Source organism: Ictidomys tridecemlineatus, chromosome 3 (assembly GCF_052094955.1).
Source record: "Ictidomys tridecemlineatus isolate mIctTri1 chromosome 3, mIctTri1.hap1, whole genome shotgun sequence".
NCBI classification, from domain to species: Eukaryota; Metazoa; Chordata; class Mammalia; order Rodentia; family Sciuridae; genus Ictidomys; species Ictidomys tridecemlineatus.
Window position 1 is genome coordinate 74,277,886 of NC_135479.1, and position 21,827 is coordinate 74,299,712.

General features: G+C 38.4%; 1 protein-coding gene across 1 annotated transcript; it reads left to right on the forward strand.

Moving 5' to 3' along the window:
- Positions 1–4,302: 4,302 nt before the first annotated feature.
- On the forward strand, positions 4,303–19,907 carry Fbxw12 (F-box and WD repeat domain containing 12). The gene is made up of 5 exons (XM_021727409.2): positions 4,303–4,392; positions 4,866–4,894; positions 5,180–5,340; positions 6,587–6,705; positions 19,714–19,907. The coding sequence occupies exons 1-5, from the start codon at positions 4,303–4,305 to the stop codon at positions 19,858–19,860; spliced, it is 546 nt and encodes a 181-aa protein (XP_021583084.2). The 3' UTR covers positions 19,861–19,907.
- Positions 19,908–21,827: the final 1,920 nt, after the last annotated feature.

The window sequence follows — 21,827 nt, forward strand, 5'->3', positions numbered from 1 at the left end:
CTACAACTTTCTTATATTTGATAAAGGGGCTAAAAGCATGCAATGGAGGAAGGATAGCATCTTCAACAAATGGTGCTGGGAAAATTGGAAATCCATATGCAACAAAATGAAATTGAATCCCTTTCTCTCGCCATGCACAAAAGTTAACTCAAAATGGATCAAGGAGCTTGATATCAAATCAGAGACACGGCATCTGATAGAAGAGAAAGTTGGCTACGACCTACATGCTGTGGGGTCGGGCTCCAAATTCCTCAATAGGACACCCATAGCACAAGAGTTAACATCTAGAATCAACAAATGGGACTTACTCAAACTAAAAAGTTTTTTCTCAGCAAAAGAAACAATAAGAGAGGTAAATAGGGAGCCTACATCATGGGAACAAATCTTTACTCCTCACACTTCAGATAGAGCCCTAATATCCAGAGTATATAAAGAACTCAGAAAATTAGACAATAAGATAACAAATAATCCCATCAACAAATGGGCCAAAGACTTGAACAGACACTTCTCAGAGGAGGACATACAATCAATCAACAAGTACATGAAAAAATGCTCACCATCTCTAGCAGTCAGAGAAATGCAAATCAAAACCACCCTAAGATACCATCTCACTCCAGTAAGATTGGCAGCCATCACGAAGTCAAACAACAATAAGTGCTGGCGAGGATGTGGGGAAAAGGGTACACTTGTACATTGTTGGTGGGACTGCAAATTGGTGCAGCCAATTTGGAAAGCAGTATGGAGATTTCTTGGAAAGCTGGGAATGGAACCACCATTTGACCCAGCTATCCCCCTTCTGGGTCTATTCCCTAAAGACCTAAAAAGAGCATGCTACAGGGACACTGCTACATCGATGTTCATAGCAGCACAATTCACAATAGGAAGACTGTGGAACCAACCTAGATGCCCTTCAATAGACGAATGGATAAAAAAAATGTGGCATTTATACACAATGGAGTATTACTCTGCATTAAGAAATGACAAAATCATAGAATTTGGAGGGAAATGGATGGCATTAGAGCAGATTATGCTCAGTGAAGCTAGCCAAGCCCTAAAAAACAAATGCCAAATGTCTTCTTTGATATAAGGAGAGTAATTAAGAACAGACTAGGGAAGAAGAGCACAAGAAGAAGACCATCATTAAACAGGGTTGAGAGGTGGGAGGGAAAGGGAGAGAGAAGGGAAATAGCATGGAAATGGAACGAGACCCTCAGGTTTATACAAAATTACATACAAGAGGAAGTGAGGGGAAAGGGAAAAATAATACAAGGGGGAGGAATGAATTGCAGTAGTGGGGGTAGAGAGAGAAGAGGGGAGGGGAGGGGAGGGGAGGGGGGATAGTAGAGGATAGGAAAGGCAGCAGAATACAACAGACACTAGGATGGCAATATGTAAAGCAATGGAAGTGAAACTGATGTGAATCTGCAATCTGTATAAGGGGCAATATGGGAGTGCATAACCCACTTGAATCAAAATGTGAAATATGATATATCAAGAAATATGTAATGGAGGGGTAAGACAAGATAATACAAATGGAAGAAATGATTTACAGTAGAAGGGGTAGAGAGAAAAGGGGAGGGGAGGGGAGGGGAGGGGGGATAGTAGAAAATAGGACTGACAGCAGAATACATCAGACACTAGAAAGGCAATATGTGAATCAATGGAAGGGTAACTGATGTGATACAGCAATCTGTATACGGGGTAAAGTTGGGAGTTCATAACCCGCTTGAATCAAACTGTGAAATATGATGTATTAAGAACTGTGTAAGGTTTTGAACGACCAACAATAAAAAAAAAAAAAAATTCTCTCTCTCTCTCTCTCCTCTCTCACTCTCCCTTTAAAAAAAAAAAAGAGTTACCTTCTGACACTTTAAGAGTCCTTTCTATTTTCATCAGCCCTTTTTTTTCATTTCTTTGATCACCTTTCACATCTTTTCTTATTTCCTTCATATTTTTCTTTCCTCCCCACTTTGTTCTCAACCGTTCTATTTTGAAAGTCCACTGCACTTCTATTCTTCACATCATTTTTAATTATTTGACATTTCTTTCACCTTCAAGACTCTAAAATACATTCATTCTCATTATATTTCTTCTAATTATTCCAAGTTGTTCTGATTTTTCTTTTCCTGGAGGCACTGGAGTGTAGCAGCTCAGAGTACTGATGCCAGTTGCTAGGGTTCAAACCCAGCTCTGGGCTACTTACCAGATATAGGAGCCTGGATATGTTACCTAACCTTTCCACACCTCAGCTCCTATTAGTATGTTCTAAAATTTGTATCTACAGTTTTATTTAATCAGTTTTGGTAAGATATACAGGCACAGAAATGAAGGAAGAAGTCTGTATTCTTCTAGGACCAGGAAGCAAGACACAGCATGCAAAGTCATAGAGGAAAGCACCAAGGACAGTCAGGAGATAGAAGGAGAAAGCCTGGGCCAGAGTATTTCTTATGTTTTCTGCAAGAAAAGCAAAGCAGGATAGGGTAAACAGCTCAGTGTAATTGGCAAATGTGAATAATTCTGGTGGGCTTTGAGGCATAGAGACTGTCCCTAGTTGTCTGATCACTGACCCTGGTTGTCTGATCACTGACCCTGGGTTGATTTAGGGCAGGTAAAATACTGGCTTGGTGTGTGAAAGTCTGATACAAAAGGTAGTTGGGGTGAGGGTCCTGGCTTGATTAATTGGCATAAAAGCATGCTCCTTTGCTATCTCTAAGGTTTGGCTAGCCCTGGAAGGGACATGTAAGATGCCTATGCTGAAGTATCTGAGAGATAGATAAATAGATAGATAGATAGATAGATGTAGGTAGGTAGATAGATATAGATATATAGAAATCACAATATCTCAGAAGGAAAATATGGTCTCATAGTCACTATGTTTGTATTTGAATAAACTAATAGTTTTTTTGTCATCATTTTCCATTCCAAATTCTAAAAAAGAGGACATTTAATTATCTCTGAACAATGCAAGCTGGTTTTGGCTAATGGAGCAGATAACGTTGTAAAAAAAAAAATAGTACTCCTAAGATCCACCACTGTGGATCAGGCTGTGGGAAAACATTTAAAATAGAGAAGTCATCACTACTGGGCTTCATAGAAGGACACTGTCTTACTCAGTTCAGGATGTTATAACAAAGTACCATAAATCAGTTGGCAGATAGACAACAGAAATTTATTTCTCACTCTTCCAGAGGCCAGAATTCTAAGATTGGGGTGCCAGCATGCAAGATTCTGGTAAGGATCCTCTTTTAAATTGTAGACTACTGACTTCTTGCATCTTCACATAGCAGAAAGAGATCAAATAGACCTCCAAGGATTTTTTTTTAAATGACACTAATCCCATTAATTAGAACTCCTTATGACATAATTATCTCCCAAAATTTTTTCTTTTCTTTTTTTTTCTTTTTATGAGAGAGAGAGAGAGAGAGAGAGAGAGAGAGAGAGAGAGAGAGAGAGAGAGAGAGAGAGAGAGAGAGATGGTCTCACTAAATTGCTCAGGGCCTTGCTGACTTGCTGATGCTGGCTTTGAACTTGCAATCCTCCTGCCTCAGCCTCCCAAATCACTGGGATTACAGGCATGCACCACCACAACCTGGCCCTCAATATATGAATTTTTGAGGGACACAATATTCATTCAATGACATCCTATGTATAAAATACTGAAAAGAGTTGTCAAATTCTTGACAGATATGTAATTATAGAATTTGTTGCATTCCAGGGACAGGCACTGACTATAAGAGCCTTATCCAACAAGGCCTACTTAGCAAAGATCTCTAATGAAACATCTGTTTGAATCATTCTTTCAGTGATTCCCTCCTGTTAGAAAGGTAAATTCACAAAAGCGGAAACCTAGAAGCTTGGTTGGCACTGAGAGATTGGTGTTGCTAACCAGATTCCGTGTAAATGTGGCAAACAGATTCTCTACCCTAGTAATTTGGAACAACTAAACAGGTGCCACCTAGAGAACTAAATTTTCCCAATGTAATTATGTTAATTAACATTTCCTAGAGATTCCTTGCAAGGTCCATTTGGGCCTGCCCCCAGTCCTACACTTCTAATTCAAAAGTTGTGTTCATCTAAACAATGAACATCACTAAAAAGTGAGTTTAGATAAGGTTACCTACAGCTGAGTGGATCTGGCCCAAGGGAAGTATCAAAGTGAAGGACAGACTGGGAGTCTGCCCACCTGCAGCTTGTTTCAATCAGAGCCAGATGAGCTGTGGGTGGAAATCCTTCCAACTGCTACAGACTTCAGCCAAAGCTTTAAATTCAGAGTGAACTGGATATGGGCTAGGGCCATGTAAAATGGAGATTGAGTTGCCTGATGTGCCCTTGGTGAAAATCTTCTCCTATCTGTATGCCTTGAGCTTGCTACAGGCTTCGCAAGAGAGCAAGGTAAAGGCTCGAGTCTCTACTGCTTTGACAGAATTGACCAGCTTCCTGACCATACTCCTCTACCTTGTCAGACCCCTTCCACCTCTCAGCCTCAGCCATGGATCTTGGCTACCCCAGCATTACACCCACACAGCCTTCCTTCATTCCTTAAGTTTACTTTGTTCAGATCCACCCACTTAGCTCTGATACCAGTGTCCCTAGAATCCATTCACTTCTCTTAACCAGTTGTGCATCAGTTTGCAGAATAGCAAAATACTTTGAGGGTTTGGGGGTAGTCCTCATTCACTGAGTGCCTCACATTCTGTTAAATGGAAAGGATAAGCTGATACACAGGACTTATTTTGACTAAATGATCCTTGAGGTTCCTATTTCAAGTCCTAGAAAATCACTTCGTTCTCTGAACTCTCACAGGAATATGGAGTGCCTGGATTAGCAATGATAGGTCTCTGCTGTTCCTACTTCCTTCTCTCCAGACTGGGAAGGCATTGAGAGCTGGGATTGTGTCAGATTAATCTTTGTGGGTCCAGCCCCGAGAATAAATGCAAGCAGAAGAGAAGCCAATGTTTGTGTATTGATTACTTATCCATTGCCTTCTCTGGAGGGTAAGGTGGGAAGGGAAGAGGAAGCCATCTAATTGTGTATTTACGCTGTGTACTTTGGTCTGTGTGCATCTGTGTTGTGGGAGGCCCACAGAAAGGTTAGCATGAATAAAGGGTTCATATGATAACAGTGACTCTGAGGAGATGAGCTGAGGGTCACCTGATAGGATTATGACTTCTGTTCCCAGGAGGATGTGTCTAAAGAAATGGCACTTCTGTAGCTTCACCTATGAGCACCTGGGCACACAGACATGGAAGCAGTTATTCCTCCACGAAACAAAACAGGAGCATTGGATGGCATGTGCACAGCCGGAAGACTTTATCTACAAAGAAGCAGCTGAGAACCTTGGTATGCCTTTGAGAAGCATGATAAACTTGTTTTCAGAGGTCTACTCTATTTTTCCCCATATGCACTTTTGTGTTCTCATTCAGTGAAAGGGAAAAGGGATTAAAATTTAATGTGCCTGCGGCTGGGGATGTGGCTCAAGCGGTAGCGCGCTCGCCTGGCATGCGTGCGGCCCGGGTTCGATCCTCAGCACCACATACCAACAAAGATGTTGTGTCTGCCAACTAAAAAAAAAAAATAAAATTTAATGTGCCTGGGTTGCTGTGATAGCCACATCACCAATGCTCCTGCTTCCTGTGTCTGTACAGAATGAAGGAACCAGAGTGATTGTTTCACAACATAAAATAGGGCTCTACTACTCTCTTTTTCCAAAGGTTTCTACTTGTCCTAGAAAAAATATTTTTGGGGGGGGGGGGAATTAATGGATAAACTCCTAAATAGCAAAGGCTCTACTGTTCATTTTATCCCTGATACCTCTTTTCATACTTGTAACAGTTCTCTGAAGAGTTTTTTAAAGAGCATTATAGTTGTACATGGTAGTTGGGTTCATTCTGACAAAACCATATATACAAGGAATTTTATTTTAATCCCCATTCCCCATCTCTTCTCTTCCTCCCTCCCCTTATTCTCCTTCCTCTACTCATCTTCCTTTTGTTCATTTATTTATTTGTTTAGTTTTTGGTACTGGGGATTAAACTCAGGGGCATTCAATCACTGAGCCACATCCCCAGCCCTATTTTGTATTTTATTTAGAGACAGGGTCTCACCGAGTTGCTTGGCACCTCACAGTTGCTGAGGCTGGCTTTGAACTCACAATCCTCCTCTCTCAGCCTCCCAAGCCACTGGGATTACAGGCATGTGCTACCATATCCAGCTCATTTATTTTTGATTGGTACTTTCTATATATTCATAAATGTGAAATTCCCTTTGGTACATTTATATATGCATATAACATGATTTTTCAAATTTATTATATATTTTCATGGAGAGATTCTAATATCCATTAATCTATGGATTAATTCTAATACCCATTAATCTATGGAAACACATTAAAGAGAAAAAGTAAGTTTTCCAATATCTCCTAATCACCAATCACCAATCTGTAACAGGACCCATGTTTGACTGACTCTAAAGCCCAGTTTCTGACTTTTCCATAATTGCTACCCAGAAAAGCTTAAAATTATCTTTATTTGGTTTGAATGATCCCTCTACTATCTGGTTACCAAGTAGTGTCTATGTTTCCTTCCAGGAATCTTGGGACCAGTGGCTTATGTCTCAGGAAGTAGATTCACACTAGATGAACAAGGGAAGTCAATCATTTGTATTGTGTCTTCAATGTTCAAACTTTATACCTGGGATGTGCAAGAGGTGAGTCAGGCAAAAATAATATATACCTGTGACATGTGAAATAGTGCTGAGAGGAAAATGATACTTGGAGTTGATAACAAAGTTTCAAGACAGATTTTCTTTTTTAAAGTTTATTTTTATTGGTGCATTATAATTATACATAATAGTGGGATTCATTATGCCATATTTGGACATGCATATGACATAATTTGGTCAATCACATTCCCAAGTACTTTCCCTTTCCCTCCCCTCCTTCCTCCCCTGATCTACTTTCTCTATTCTACTGATCACCCTTCTATTATTATTTTAATTAGTGCATTATAATTATATATAAAAGCGGAATTCATTATAGTGTAATTATATATGGATATATATACACTGATTTGGTAGATTTCATTCCCAGAACTTCCTCATGCCCCACCTCTCACCTTTTCCCCTCCCTAATCCCCTTCTTCTGCTTCACTGGACTCCCTTCTATTTTTATGAGATTTCCCTCTCCCCCGCCCCCACTTTTTTTTTTTTTAATTCTTTCCCTCCTTCTCTTCCCTCTTTCTTTGGGGGGAAATTCTATCTTTGAGTTTGAACCTGGCTGATTTCACTTAGCATAAACTTCTTCAGTTCTATCCATTTACCAGCAAATGACATAATTTCATTCTTGTTTATGACTGAATAAAACTCCATATGTTATATGTATGTGTGTAATATATATATATATATATATATATATCATTTTATTTGTTTAAGGTGTGGATATACTTCATTATTTCTTTTTTTTTAAATATTATTTATTTTTAGTTTTTCGGCAGACACAACATCTTTGTTTGTATGTGGTGCTGAGGATCAAACCTGGGCCACACGCATGCCAGGCAATGCTCTACCGCTTGAGCCATATCCCCAGCCCCATACTTCATTATTTCAAAGACAAATGGGTTGGACCCAACAGCTTTCTCTTAAATATTAAGCACACTTACTTTTTTAGAGTATTATAGTTATATATAATAGTGGAGTTCATTTTGACAAATTCATAATGTATCATAATTCATAATGACACATTCATAAATTTTTCTCCTCTTCCCTCCCCTCCTTCCTCCCCCTGACTCCCCTTCTCTACTCTATTGGTCTTCCTTCTATTTATTTATTTACTTATTTTGTAATTGGTACATTATAATTATTGTTCTAATTTAGATATGAGATGTCCTCCAAAAGCTCCTGTTAATGCAGGAATATTCAGAGGTAAAATGATTATGAGACTGTCGCCTAATCAGTTCATCCTAGTTTGAATAGACTGACTAGATGGTAACTATAGGTAAGTGGAATGGCCTACATTAGGTAGGTGGATCACTAGGGGCATGCCCTGGAAGGGTGCATCTTCCCTGTAGTCCCTTCCCCCTCCCTCTCTCTCTCTCTGCTTCCTCACTTTACAGAGAGTTGTTTAGTTTTTCTCCACTGGGCCCTTCCCCCATGATGTGCTGCCTCACTTTGGGCCCAGAGCCATGAGTTGGCTGCCTGTGGACTGAGACCTCTAAAATTATGAGTCCCACATAAACTTTTCTTTTTCTAAGTTGTTGTCAGGTATTTTGGTTACAATGATGAAAAAGCTAACTAGCCGGATGTGGTTGCCCATGCCTATAATCTCAGAGGCTTGGGGGCTGAGACAGGAGGATCACAAGTTCAAAGCCAGCTTCAGCAATTTAGCAAGACCCTAAGCAACTTAGGGAGTCCCTGTCACTAAATTAAAAAAATTTAAAAAGCCTGGAATGTGGCTCAGTGGTTAAGCAACCCTGTGATCAATCCCCCCACACACACACAAAAAAAAAAAGAAAGAAAGAAAGAAAGAAAAGGAATGCTAACTAAAACAGAATGCATTGTGATATATTCATACATGTGCATAGCATGATTTGGTCAATTTCATATGCCAGTTTCTCCCCTTTTCCTCCTCTCCTCCCTCATCCTTTCTCCACTGTTTCTACTTTACTGCTCTCCCCTGTTTTTATGAAATATCCTTTCTTATTTCTTGTTTTCCTCTTTAGCTTCCACATATGAGAGAAAAAGCTCCACCCTTGATTTTGAGCCTGGCTTATTTCACATAACATTATGTTCTCCAGTTCCATTCATTTACCAGCAAATGACATAATTTCATTCTTTACGGTTGAGTAGAACTCCATTTGTGTGTGTGTGTGTGTGTGTGTGTGTTTGTATGTGTATGTTTATCCATTAATTGTGTGTGTGTATATGTGTGTATCCATTCATATGCTGATGGACACCTGGGTTGGTTCCACAACTTGGCTATTATGCCTTGTGCTGCTATAAACATTGATGTGCATATATCACTATAGTATGCTGATTTTTAGTTCTTTTGGATAAATGCCAAGGAGTGAGATAGCTGGGTCATATGGTTGTTCCATTCCTCATCTCCATTCAGCTTTCCAAAGTGATTGCACCAACAATGCATAAAAGTATCTTTTTCCAGCCAAGTACAGTGGTGCACACCTATATTCCCAGCAGCTCAGAAGGCTGAGGTAGGAGGATCACAATTCAAAGCCAGCCTCAGCAAAAGCAAGGAACCAAGCAACTCAGTGAGACCCTATCTCAAAATAAAATACAATATAGGGCTGGGGATGTGGTTCAGTGTTTTAATGCCCCTAAATTCAATCCTTATTACTCACCCCCCAAAAAAGTTTCTTTTTCCATGGATGAGAGGGTAATATGGTATGAGATCCATCACCACATTGATTGCCAGGGTTGATTTGACTGATCTGGCTGGCTAAGCAGGTGTTCCCTTCCGTTCCCCAACACTTGTTTTTATCACATCTTTTAAGAATCAGTTGGCTGTAAATGCATAGAATTATTTCTGGGTTCTCTATTCTGTTCGATTCTATTCTGTTCCCTTGGTATATGTATCTGTTTTTATGCCAATACTTGGGTTTTTTTATTGTTTGGTTTGGATTGGGTTGGGTTTTATTTGGTTTGATTTTTTAATTGTTATTTTGGTACTATGTCTCTGTAGTATGTCTTGAAATCAGGTATTGTGTGATCTCCAGCAATTCTCTTTTCACACAAGATTGCTTTGACTATTGTGGGTCTTTTATTCTTCCAGATGAATTTTAGTATTGTATTTTCGGGTTCTGTAAAGAATGTCATTGGTATTTTGATGGGATTGCATTGAATCTGTAGATTGCTTTGGGTAGTATAGGCACTTTAGCAATAATAATTCTTCCAAACCATGAACATGGAAGTTTTTCCATCTTTTAATGGCTTCATCTTCAATTTGTTTCTTCCATGTTTTAAAATTTTTCGTGCCTGGCTATTGTGAATGGGATTGCTTTCATGATTTCTTTCTCAGCAAATTGGTATATATTGGTATATGGACAAGCTACTGATTTCTATGTTGATTTTCGTATCCTCCTACTTTACTGAATTTATCAGTTGTAATGGTCTTTTGGTGGAGTCTTCAGGTGTGTATTTGTGTAGAATCATATCATCCACAATCAGGGATAATTTGACTTCCTCCTTTCCTATTTATATGTCTTTTATTTCTTTCTCTTGCCTAATTGCTCTAAAATTTCTAGTACTATGTTAAATAAGAATACTAAGAGTGGGAACCCTTGTCTTATTCCTTAAATAAACAAGTTTTACCCCATTCAGTATAATGTTGGCTATAGGCTTGAAATATATAATGCTTAATATGTTGAAGTATGATTCTTCTCTACCTAATATGTTCAAGGATTTTTATCATGAAAGGATATCAAATTTTATTGAAATGCCTTTTTTCTGCATCTATTTAAGTGATCATATGATTTTCATCCTTGATTCTGTTTGTGATGTGTATTAATTTTCATATGTTGAACCATTCTTGATTCATATTAGTTTTCATGACCATTAGTTTTCATGACATTAGTTTTCATTCTTGATTCATATTAGTTTTTGACCATGGTCTATGATATTTTTGATGTCCTGTTGAGTTTGATTTGCTAGTATTTTGCTGAATATTTTTTCATCTATGTTCATCAAGGATATGTTCTCACAGTTTGAGAAGCATTGTGTTAAATGTTTGGTAAGCCAGGCTCAGTGATGCTCATCTATATTCCCAGTGACTCAGGAAGTTAAGGCAGGAGGATCACAAGTTCAAAGCCAGCTTCAGCAACTTAGTGAAGGCCTAAGTAACTTATATAGCCCTTACTATGTTGAAGTATGCAAGACCCTGTCTCAAATTTTAAAAAATAAAATTAAAAAGGCTGGGGATATGGCTCTGTGTTTAAGCACACCTGTGTTCAGACCCTGGAAGAAAGAAAGAGAGAGAGAGAGAGAGAGAGAAAGGAAGGAAGTTAGTTAGTTGAGTAAGAGGCTAGAGCTGTAGTTCAGTGATAGAGCAATTGCCTAGAATGCACAGGGTCCTCGGTTCAATCCTCAACCCTACCAAAAAAAAAAAAAAAGTTTAGTAAAATTCAATAGTGAAGCCTTCTGGTCTGGATTTTTCTTTGCTGGAAAACTATACTACTGATTCAATCTCATTTATTGTCATTGGTCTATTCAGGTTTTTTATAGCTTCTTACTTCAATTTTGGTAAGCCATATAGGTCCATAAATTTGTTTATTTGCTTTAGATTTTCCAATGTTTAGCAGTTTTTCAAAATAATTTCTAATAATCTTTTTAAAGTCCAAATGTCTATAGTATCAGTTATAATATCTCCTTTTTATCTCTAATTTATTTACTTGGGTCTTCTTATATTATCTCTACTTTAAGATTTGACAAATTTATCTTTTCAAAGAACCAACTCTCTTTCATTGATCCTTTCTATTGTTTTTAGGACTCTATTTCATTTATTTCTACTCCCATCTTTATTATTTCTTTCCTTCTAATTTTGAGTATGTTTTATTCTTGCTTTTTTAAGATCTTGAGATGCATAATTATGTTTACATTTTTATTTTAAATCTTCCTCTTTTTTAATTTAAGCACTCAGTGCTATAAACTTTCCTCTTAGTACTGCTTTTGCTTTAAGACGTAGGTTTCTGTATATTGTTTCCATTTTCATTTTTTCAAGGAATTTTTTTAACTTCCCTTCTGACTTCCTCAATGACCTGCTGTTTGCTCAAAAGTGTGTTGTTCAGCCTCCATGTATTTGTATAATTTCTAAAGTTTTCCTTGCTGTTGATCTCTAGTTTTATTCCATTATAATCAGAAAAGATCCAAGATATGATTTCAAATTTTTTAATTTAAGACTTGTGGCTGACTACAGAAATTTCCATGTGCTGACAAAAAGAATATGCATTCCACAGCTGTTGGATGGAATGTTTTCTAAATGTCTGTTAAGTCTATTTGATCTGTATTTAGTTTAATTCGGATGTTTCTTTGTTGATTTGGTGGCCGGAGGTAGGATCTGAATGATCTATCCATTGATGAGAGTGGGGTATTGAAATCCCCCACTATTATTGTATTGAAGCCTATCTCTTCCTTTTGATTTATTGGTGTTTGTCTTATAAAACTGGCTGCTTCATTATTAGGCATATAGAGAATAATAATCATCATATCTTCTTAATTACAGAAAAGAATCAAATATTATCAGAACATAAATCAAACCACAAAGGTGAATAAAGAAAGAAGAAACAGAATATCCAGGAACCAGAAGAAAATCAACAAAATGACAGGCATGGTCCATACCAGTAATCATTATATAGTGACCTTCGTGGTCCCTTCTTTTTGTTTTTGTTTTAAAGTCTTATAGGATACAAATATAGCTATTCCTGCTTATTATCACATTCCATTTTCTTGGAATATCATTTTCCATCCTTTCAATTTCAGCCTGTGTGTGTCCTTATTGAGAGGTGAGTTATATGTATGCAACGTATCATTTGGTATTGTTTTTAGTGCACTCAACCAGACTATAACTTTTAACTGGAAAATTAAGACAGTTTACATTCAGAATTATTATTGAAAGGTATGGACCATGCCTGTCATTTTGTTGATTTTCTTCTGGTTCCTGGATATTCTGTTTCTTCTTTCTTTATTCACCTTTGTGGTTTGATTTATGTTCTGATAATATTTGATTCTTTTCTGTTTACTATTTGTTTATCTACCCTTCTAATGGTATTTATATTTTCACTTGCTGTCATGATGCTAGTTATCTTTCTTCCACTTCTGGGTATAGGACTTCCTTAAGCATTTTTTGTAAAGTTGGTCTAGTGGTTAATTTTCTTTAGTTTTGCTTATCTTGTAAGGTCTACTTCTGCTTCAATTCTGAAGGATAGCCTTGCTGAGCATGGTAATTTTGATTGGTAGTTATTTTCTTTCAGGACTTGAAATACATCACTCCATGCCCTCCTCCTGAAATACTTCATTCCCTGCCTCCTCCTCAGTTTCTACTGATAAATCTGCTCTTAGTCTAATGAGGTTGCCCTTAAAAGTGAAGTGGCACTTTTCTCTTGAAAATTTTAAAATTCTTTCTTTGTCCTGTAATTTTGACAGTTTGACTATAATATGTCATGGTGAGGAGCATGTCTACTTGAAGTTGTATATACATCCCATGCCTCAGTGTCCATGTATTTCCCAAGATTAGGGAAGTTTTCTGATATTGTTTAATTGAAGAGGTTTTCTGTGCCCTTAACTTTTTTTCCTTCCTCTTTGAGGAGAAAATGCTGATATAGACATTTGATCTTTTAATGGTTTCCCAATGATCTTGGATTCCCTCTTCATTCTTATTTCTGATTTATTTCTTTTAAAAAATACTTATTAGTAGGGGATAGGAAAGGTAGCAGAATACAACAATTACTAATTGGGCATTATGTAAAATTGTGGATGTGTAACCGACGTGATTCTGCAATCTGCATTTGGGGTAAAATTGGGAGTTCATAACCCACTTCAATCTAATGTATGAAATATGATATGTCAAGAGCTTTGTAATGTTGTGAACAACCAATAAAAAAAAAGCAGTAAAATAAAATAAAAAAAAAGAAACAGGGAAAAAAAGACAAAAAATAAATAAATAAAAAAATAAAAAATACTTATTATTTTTAGTTGTAGTTGGACACAATCTCTTTTATTTTTACATGGTGCTGAGGATCGAATCCAGGGCCTCACACATACTAGGCGAGCGCTCTACCGCTGAGCCACAGTCCCAGCCCCTCTGCTTTATTTATGAATGCAATATTTCAAAAGACCTGTCTTCAAATTACAATGTCAGATCTTCAACTTCTAATCTATAGTTGAAGCTTTCAACTGAATTTTTTCTCCATTTCCAATATTTCTAATTAACTGGTTTTTTTTAACCAAAAAAATAATCTCTCTCCCTCCCTCCCTCCCTCCTCCCTCCCCCCCCCTCTCTCTCTCTCCACCCCCGCTCCTGATTTTCTTAATCATATCCTGCATTATCTCCCTAATTTTGTTTCACTTGTTGTCTGTTTTCTGTTGGAACTTATTCAGCTTTCTTAAAATTAATCTTTTGAATTATTTATCAGGAATCTAGCCACTTAACTATCTTTGGAATAGTTACTAAATAGTTACTAAAGAGTAACAATCTTTAAGAAGTGTCATATTACCTTGCTTTTTTATATTTCTTGTGCTCCTACGTTGAGCTTTGCACATCTGGTGAAATGGATACTTCTATCATTTTTATGGGATGGCTTTCTTATTATGCAGCTTTCTCCTCAAGATGAATATTCCAGAATCTGTTTATTATGCTGAATTTATCTCCAGCTGGGTACTATAATGTAATTTCCTTGTAGCTTCTTGGGCTATGATAGGTCAATTTGGGTACAGTGGTACTGTATCAGAGTCAGACATTGTCTCTGTGGGTCAAGCACAAGTGGGAACACAGTAGCAGTTCAGGAAGATATTGTGTAGGTAGCAGGGTGTGTGGGGTGAAAGCTGTGTGATTAATCTGACAATGGAGTGACAGCCCCTATCAGGTGGAGGGAGTTTTCTCAGGCACTGATCATAATTCTGTTACTTGAATGGGTCTCTGGTATTCCATTAGTGAGAAGGGGCCTGAAGCACTTGTTATCTAATGAGATACTGGTGTGAGGCCAGGTGCTTCATGGGCAGAGGCAGGAAAGAAATCCCTGTACCCCTCTGTGCAGTCACACCCAGGCTTCCCAGCACCATATGTCAGACCAGGTATGGGGGCAACAGATGCAGCATACCTGCACAGGTAAAGTCGGGGCAACTGAGCAGGTTACCTGCATAAGTGCAGTGAAAGCAAATGTTTTGTGATTCCTCTGTACTTCTACTATAAGCAGAACCTACCAAGAGAAAAAGCTTAGACACCCCCCACAGCTGTGCATACCTAAGGATAGGGCAACAGCCAGGGGCATTTCTCCCCCCTGATTCAGTTGTAGTATCCACCAGGGATCAAGCAGGAGTGGATCATGCCTGGAGATGGGTAACATTCCTCTCAGCTGGGGTGCTTGAAGGATAAAAGGAGAGCAGAACACACTGGGCTTGGTGGCACACACCTATAATCCCAGCAGCTCAGAAGGCTGAGGCAGGAGGCTCAAGAATTCAAAGCCAGCCTCAGCAAAAAGCAAGGCCCTAAGCACTCAGTGAGACCCTGTCTCTAAATAAAATACAAAATAGGGCTGGGGAATGTGGTTCAGTGGCTAAGTGCTCCTGAACTCAATCCTCAGTACCAGAGAGAGAGAGAGAGAGAGAGAGAGAGAGAGAGAGAGAGAGAGAGAGAGAGAGGGTGCAATACAAGGCGGCATAGAGCAAAGACTCTTTTCAGACCTTCTTTGGTGTGCATCTTGGAGCATGACTACATTTGGAGCTGCAGTAATATTGTTTAAAACTGCCCCAACACCCCTCTGTGGGTAGGGGAACAATAAACTCTCAGAGCTGTTTATCCACCTTGTTATTTGGTAGGCACCCTTGCATGGTTCTGGGAGAAGGGTGGCAGGAACTATGCAGGTAACTTCATTTAGTCCTGGCAAACATATGAAACCGAAGAGGCCAAGTTCCTGGCCTCAGAGGGCACACTCCCCATCCCCCAATTCTTATAGAGGGCACCCCCCTGTTCCCCTCCACATCATAGCACCCATTCCCCATTGAGTAGTGCTCTCAGCAATTGGTGTCCGCCACTCCACCAAGCCAAGTCTAGTTCATGAGGAAGTCACCCCCTGAGACAATGCAGTGGAATGTCTGTGGGATCCTAGAAATGAGAATATTGCAGCAGTTTCTGACTCCTAAAGCAGTCCAAATTCAGACACTAGGTCCCTTCTCAAGATGGCTTCTATCTGCGGCACCCTTGGTTCACTGGGAGATAAAGTGAATTCCTTTTCCAAAGCCAGACTACTGTAAAGATCTCAGTACTATTGTATATTTAGGCTGTAAGACTGCCAGGGCCATGAAACTTTGCCAGTATCTGAACTGATAGAGTTTGCTGGAACTTTTTTACCTTCATTCCTTCAAAGGGGAGATTAACCCTCCTCCAGACCAGAATGTCAGATGATGAGATATTTTCTCTTGCTATACTGCCATCTCAGGTCTCTGGACTTAACAAGGTTTCCATCTTTCTATGTTGAATTCCAGTGTTCCCCTGTCGCCTCAGTCTTCACGTATACACCTGCTGCTTTAGTTCTTCCTTGTGAAAAAGCAAATGAATGCTGGGTACCTCTATTCAGCCATCTTCCCCCCCACCACCTGCTGTTGTCTCAGGAATTTGCTTTTCAATATGTATTTCTATTGTATAAACTTGTATAAGTTCTTATTTTCTACCAGTAACGCAAAGTGACTTCATGAAATAATCATTTGGTGTTATGTATCTTCATTACCTTTTTACTGCCTCTTTGTCAATGATTGGCATTTGTTATGTTGGCTTTTGCAGAAAATTATCTCTAACTCTGATTTCCTCAAAGGCATATAAAGGTCTTGTGAGAATTAACAAGGTAGTGCAAGGAACACTGGATTGGGAGTTGGAAGACTCCAAAGTGGGTCCCCAATTTTTGTATTTTCTTGGATTTTTCTATTTGTATTTCTCTCTCCCTTTCTGGAAAAAAAATGTGTAATGACTCTTAAATCCCAGGGTCTTTTGAAGTATGATAAGTGCCCTCTTACAAATATGAGTATTTACAGAGAAATTTTAAAACTTATAGAAGGGTATCTCTTAGGTGACTTTTTCTAGATGATTCCAGTCATCATATCCCTGAGAACATTTAAGCAGCCCAATGATCAGACAGCAAAGAATCCTGACATCCTGCCAATAGCAAACACCAACTTGTAATTATGCATCTTTGTTTTTGTGCTGACGGGGATTGAACCCAGGGCCATGTGCATGCAAGGCAAGCACTGTACCAACTGAGCTATATCTCTAGCCTAATCAACTTACAATCATATGATTGTGTCATCTTGGCAGCAGATTCTCCAGCCCCAGTCAATCCTTTAGCCAATGACTTCTACAACCTCATGAGAGACTCTAAGCCAGAATAACTCAGTTAATCAATTCTTCGATTTTTAATTCACAGAAACTGTGTGAGATAATGAGTATTTATTGATTTAATTCTCAATGTTATTTGTTATGTAACAATTTATAACTGGTATAGTCTTTAGAACCTAGACGCAGAGGGCTGCTATAACAAAAACCTAAAATGTCGAATAAGCTTTGGAACCAGGCAGTGGGCATAAGTTGAGAAGACTCAGAAGAGATGGTTGAGTTTTAAATGATTATCAAAAATCTCATAGCCTTCATGAGAGCTTCAAGGAAAATATAAGAAATATTATAAGACAACGGAGAAAATGGGTCCTTGTCATAGTGGCAGAAGTTTAGCAATAGTGTCACCCATGTAAAGTGAAAAATTAGAAAATGTATCCAACAAATTGAATAATGTTGCTAAAGACATTTCCTGGCAGAATTCTCAATGCTGACCATTTTTGCTGCTCATAGTAAAATGCAAGAGAAAATAAAGCGGTTAAAGTAATGACTTCCAAATAAAGATGAGTTAGGAATTGCTGGTTTTGAAAATCCACAGCCTCTTCAGATGGAAAATGATGCTAAATCAAGTAATAGGTTCCAAGTGAAGATCAAATCAGGAAATCATACTACAAAGATAAAACCAAAGGAATGGTTGCAAATTTCTTTGATATATTTCAGAAATAAGCAAGGAAGTGCCTTGGAGAACTGTTAAGTCAATGAGACTTATAAGAACCTTAAGGCATTATCCTCAGTAGCTACAGCAGAATACCAAGATATAAAAGGATTCATCTCAAAGACATGTGAGTATAGTTGTATAGTAGCAAAAACTCCAATAAGGCTCTTAAAAACCCACAAAGTTTTTCAAAGAATGACACTGGAAAAAGAAAAAACAATGACATTGGCAGAAACATTGCCAAATTAAGTTTAAAGAGGAAATACATTACAAATATATTTTACAAAGGAAAAGCAGGCTTTAGTTCCCAAAACTTTTACAGGCAGGAAGTAGGCTCCAAAAACTACTCAGCTATAAATTTGGCCCACTGTACATGGTGGACAGAGGACAGAACAAAGAGCCACAATGAATCTTTCTTACGAGCTTGACTCCTAATCAGCAAACTACCAGCATATTCTCTATTGAATTTTAAAAGTTCTGTTTACCAGTGGTTTATTGGTGCTTCCCCTTCTATTTTTCCATTTTCCACTTTTTTAAATGGCAGTGACATTTTTTAAATGTCATCCTATGTGTACCCTGCCCTTGTATTGTGGGGACATGGAGGATAAATAACTTGTATATTTAGTTCAAAGATTTCACATCAAAATCAACTGAATCTTTACCTGTACCTAATGTATACCTGTATCTAATTAAACAATGAGATCTGAGATTTTTCAATGATGCTGTAATTGTATGAGACATTGGGATGTATTGGAAGGTGGTGAGTATATTTTCATGTGGGAGGAAAATGAAATATTAGGGTCCACAGGGTGGGCTATGGCAGCCAATCTCTAAGATGGCCCCAACATCTTTGCCCCATAGTATTCATGATCTTGTGTTTACTGCCACATTGAATAGAGCTGACCTACGTAACCAATAAGATGTTGTAGAAATAATGGTGTGTAACTTCTGAAGCTGTACCATGAAAGACACTTCTTCTAGGGTCACTGGCTCTTAGAATAGCCACAATATGATGAGGATAGACAGTCAAGTGGACTTATAAAGATTGTGTGGTGAGGTACAGAGGACTCCTGCCAGTATTCAGCACCAAATTGCTGACCATGTGAGTTACGTATTTTGAAAATGAAACTCGACTGCAACTTCATGAGAGATCCAGAACTAGAACTACCTTCTCAAGCTGCATCTGAATTCCCAACCCAACAGAAATGGATATTTAAAAAGCATGTTGATTTAAGTCACTAAATATTGGGATGGTTTGTTACATGGCAATAGATTACTAGCACCAGAAAGGTAAATTGTTATAGTATAATCAAGTAAAGATTACATTTGAGAAGGATGAAATGGTTATTAAATAAATCAAGGACAGTTTGGAGGGGGGCTTAGAAATTGGTTACCTTGAATTGATAACCAAGTGGTTATAATTTACTAAATTCACATACATATTTTTTTTATATGATATACCTCACAATTTTAAAAAGACTAAAGAAAAGTCTGCAGAAGTAACAATTTCTTCTGTTTTGTTTGCAGTATAAAATGTTGATGATAGAATAATTATTTTCATGATGATTGATACATTTTGAACTCCTAGAATTCCCAAGACAGAATTCTGTTTCATATGTTATAAATATAATAACAGCCCCCAAAGAAGCCACAATAGGAGGTAACTTGCTGGATGTTGCATGTTGGTTAAGAGGCAGAACTGATTAGAGCACAGAGTATGATCATTCTTTATGTTCTTCACATTCTGAGTTCCTGCCTCTGAGCACAATGCATAGTTCCTGTTTTCATAGTCACTCTCACCATCAAATAATTGAGATGTTTAGGATCTTGATGTCCTGTTCCCAAAAGCAAGAAATGGGTCTAGGTTGGGACAAGTTTCCAAATAAGCATTAGCAGAATGAAAACACAATGGGTATGAAGAATTCCTGGAACACTAAATGTTGCTCTTGCTCTCTAGGGCACTATGATCTGGTCAAGCCCAGTACAGCAGTTCAATATCACCAATTTGGAGACCCTCCCTCAGATGCATCTAGCGATCACTGCAGATATGGAGAAAACTATCAAAGTGTGGAACTGTCGTGACAGGGATCCTCTGGCTACCTGAGCCATGGCTCAAATCTGTTTTTCTTTGAATGCTTTTCTCACAAAGGATGGGGGTGCACAAAATGAAATTCTTGCTGCTGCTTTGAAGACATTGAGGTCCTATTACTGTCATATCTCGATCTGTCTTCTTCCCTAGGAGTTGATCACAAAATACCAATGATTTTTGACCATAAAAACCTCCATTCCATTTTGACTTTTGACCTATCTCACGTATATTTCCCCAGCCATAATTCTATGGGGAAAATAAAGTCCCTGAATTCTGTTGTATCTATGTCTCTTCTTTCAGTGTACATTGTTGTCCATGAACTTGGGCAGGGACAGTGGAGGGTAAGATGTGAATTTTGGCAAACATTGAGAAGAAAACAGTGCCAAAGTGCCTACAAATAACTGTCCTTGGCAAGAGTGTTTGGGGGCTTAGGAAATTCTATTCCATAGTATGATCCCAACAATTTTGGGAGGCAAGCTGATCAGAAGTTTGGATCTCCAATAAGTGATTGAAGAAATGGCAGTATATATTGAGTACTTTAGGATATCACATCTTTTTCTGTTGACATGGTGGTGATGCTTTGGTTGCAGGTGGGTGATTCTGATGGTAACATCCACATATTTACAATACCTGAGTTAAGGGATATTTCTGAAGTCCATGCATTTCAACATAGCATTGATATTCTACACTGCTATCCTGACAAGAAATGAGTCTTTGCATGTGGGATACATCAACATATTTTTTCAAAGGTAGGTGCTGTTCTGTAAACTTCAAGTTTAGGATAGGAGGGTCAAGCATTAGGAAGATCAAGTTGGGAAGTATCTGAGGAACTGCAGGGTCAGCAAGGAATTGGCATAGTGCTCCCTCCTCTCTAAGAAGAATCCGTTCATAAGCAGAATCTGCTCAAATAGTCAGAAAACAGTATTTCTTTAAGCAATAGTATCCAGTTGCAGTGACAAATGTTTATTAATGGAAATATGTTCATGAAACCTAAAGGAAAGTGAAAGGGAGATCCAAAAAAAAAAAGGAGGGGCTGGGATTGTGGCTCAGCAGTAGAGCGCTCGCCTAGCAGGGCAGGACCCGGGTTCGATCCTCAGCACCACATAAAAATGAAGGCATTGTGTTGTGTCCATCTACACCTAAAAATAATAATTTTTTAAAAAAGTATCTTTAGTGAGTTTGTTCACTTTTGCTTTCCAAATTTTTATCTACCTTGGTTAGAAAGTAGAGAAGTCCAAGAAGAAACCTATGTGTGTCTCTTAAAGTTACCCTAAGGAAGTCTTTGGCCTCTGAGCAGGCCATCTGTAGCATGGCACCTTGACTAGTTTTCCAAGAAGGGAAAATTGATATAACCATCTCATTTTGATCAGGAATCCAATGTGGCAAGATGATTTTGTAACCCTTCAACCTTGCATCAAGGACTCCATTCTATCTGTGAACATCCTGGTAAGATAAGAAGACAGTGAGCTCCTCTTTATACTTTGGAATAGAAGCAGTAATTGTTTAACCTTTCCTAAGAGGCAGAACAGAGCTTTGGGCATAGGAGGAGAACTCTTACAGTGGCTTGTCTGGAGTCCCTCCTATACTGAGGATTCTCTATCTTCCCCCTTCACCTGATTTCATGTGTAATACTCTCTCCTTAGATTTTTTTCACAGAGTGTTTATTGAGACCATCAGAACGTAGCACACCCCTGTATTTCACTCTCCCATTTGCATCATGCAACAGAGGCTGCTGGACTCCAAGGAGAGAAAACAGGATAACACTGATGTACCGGAGAGGTTCCCACAAAAAAAAAAAAAAAAAACCAGGATTTACCACTTTTGATCGAACAACAGAAAGCCCTGAGGGTTAAAAAGTCATCCCAGGTAGACTATGCAACATTAGAAATACTTGTTTCTATTCCTTATTCTGCATGCACTCCTATTAAGCTACAAATAGATATGAAGAGGTTGGTCTGTGTAAAGGGACCAGAGAATTTACT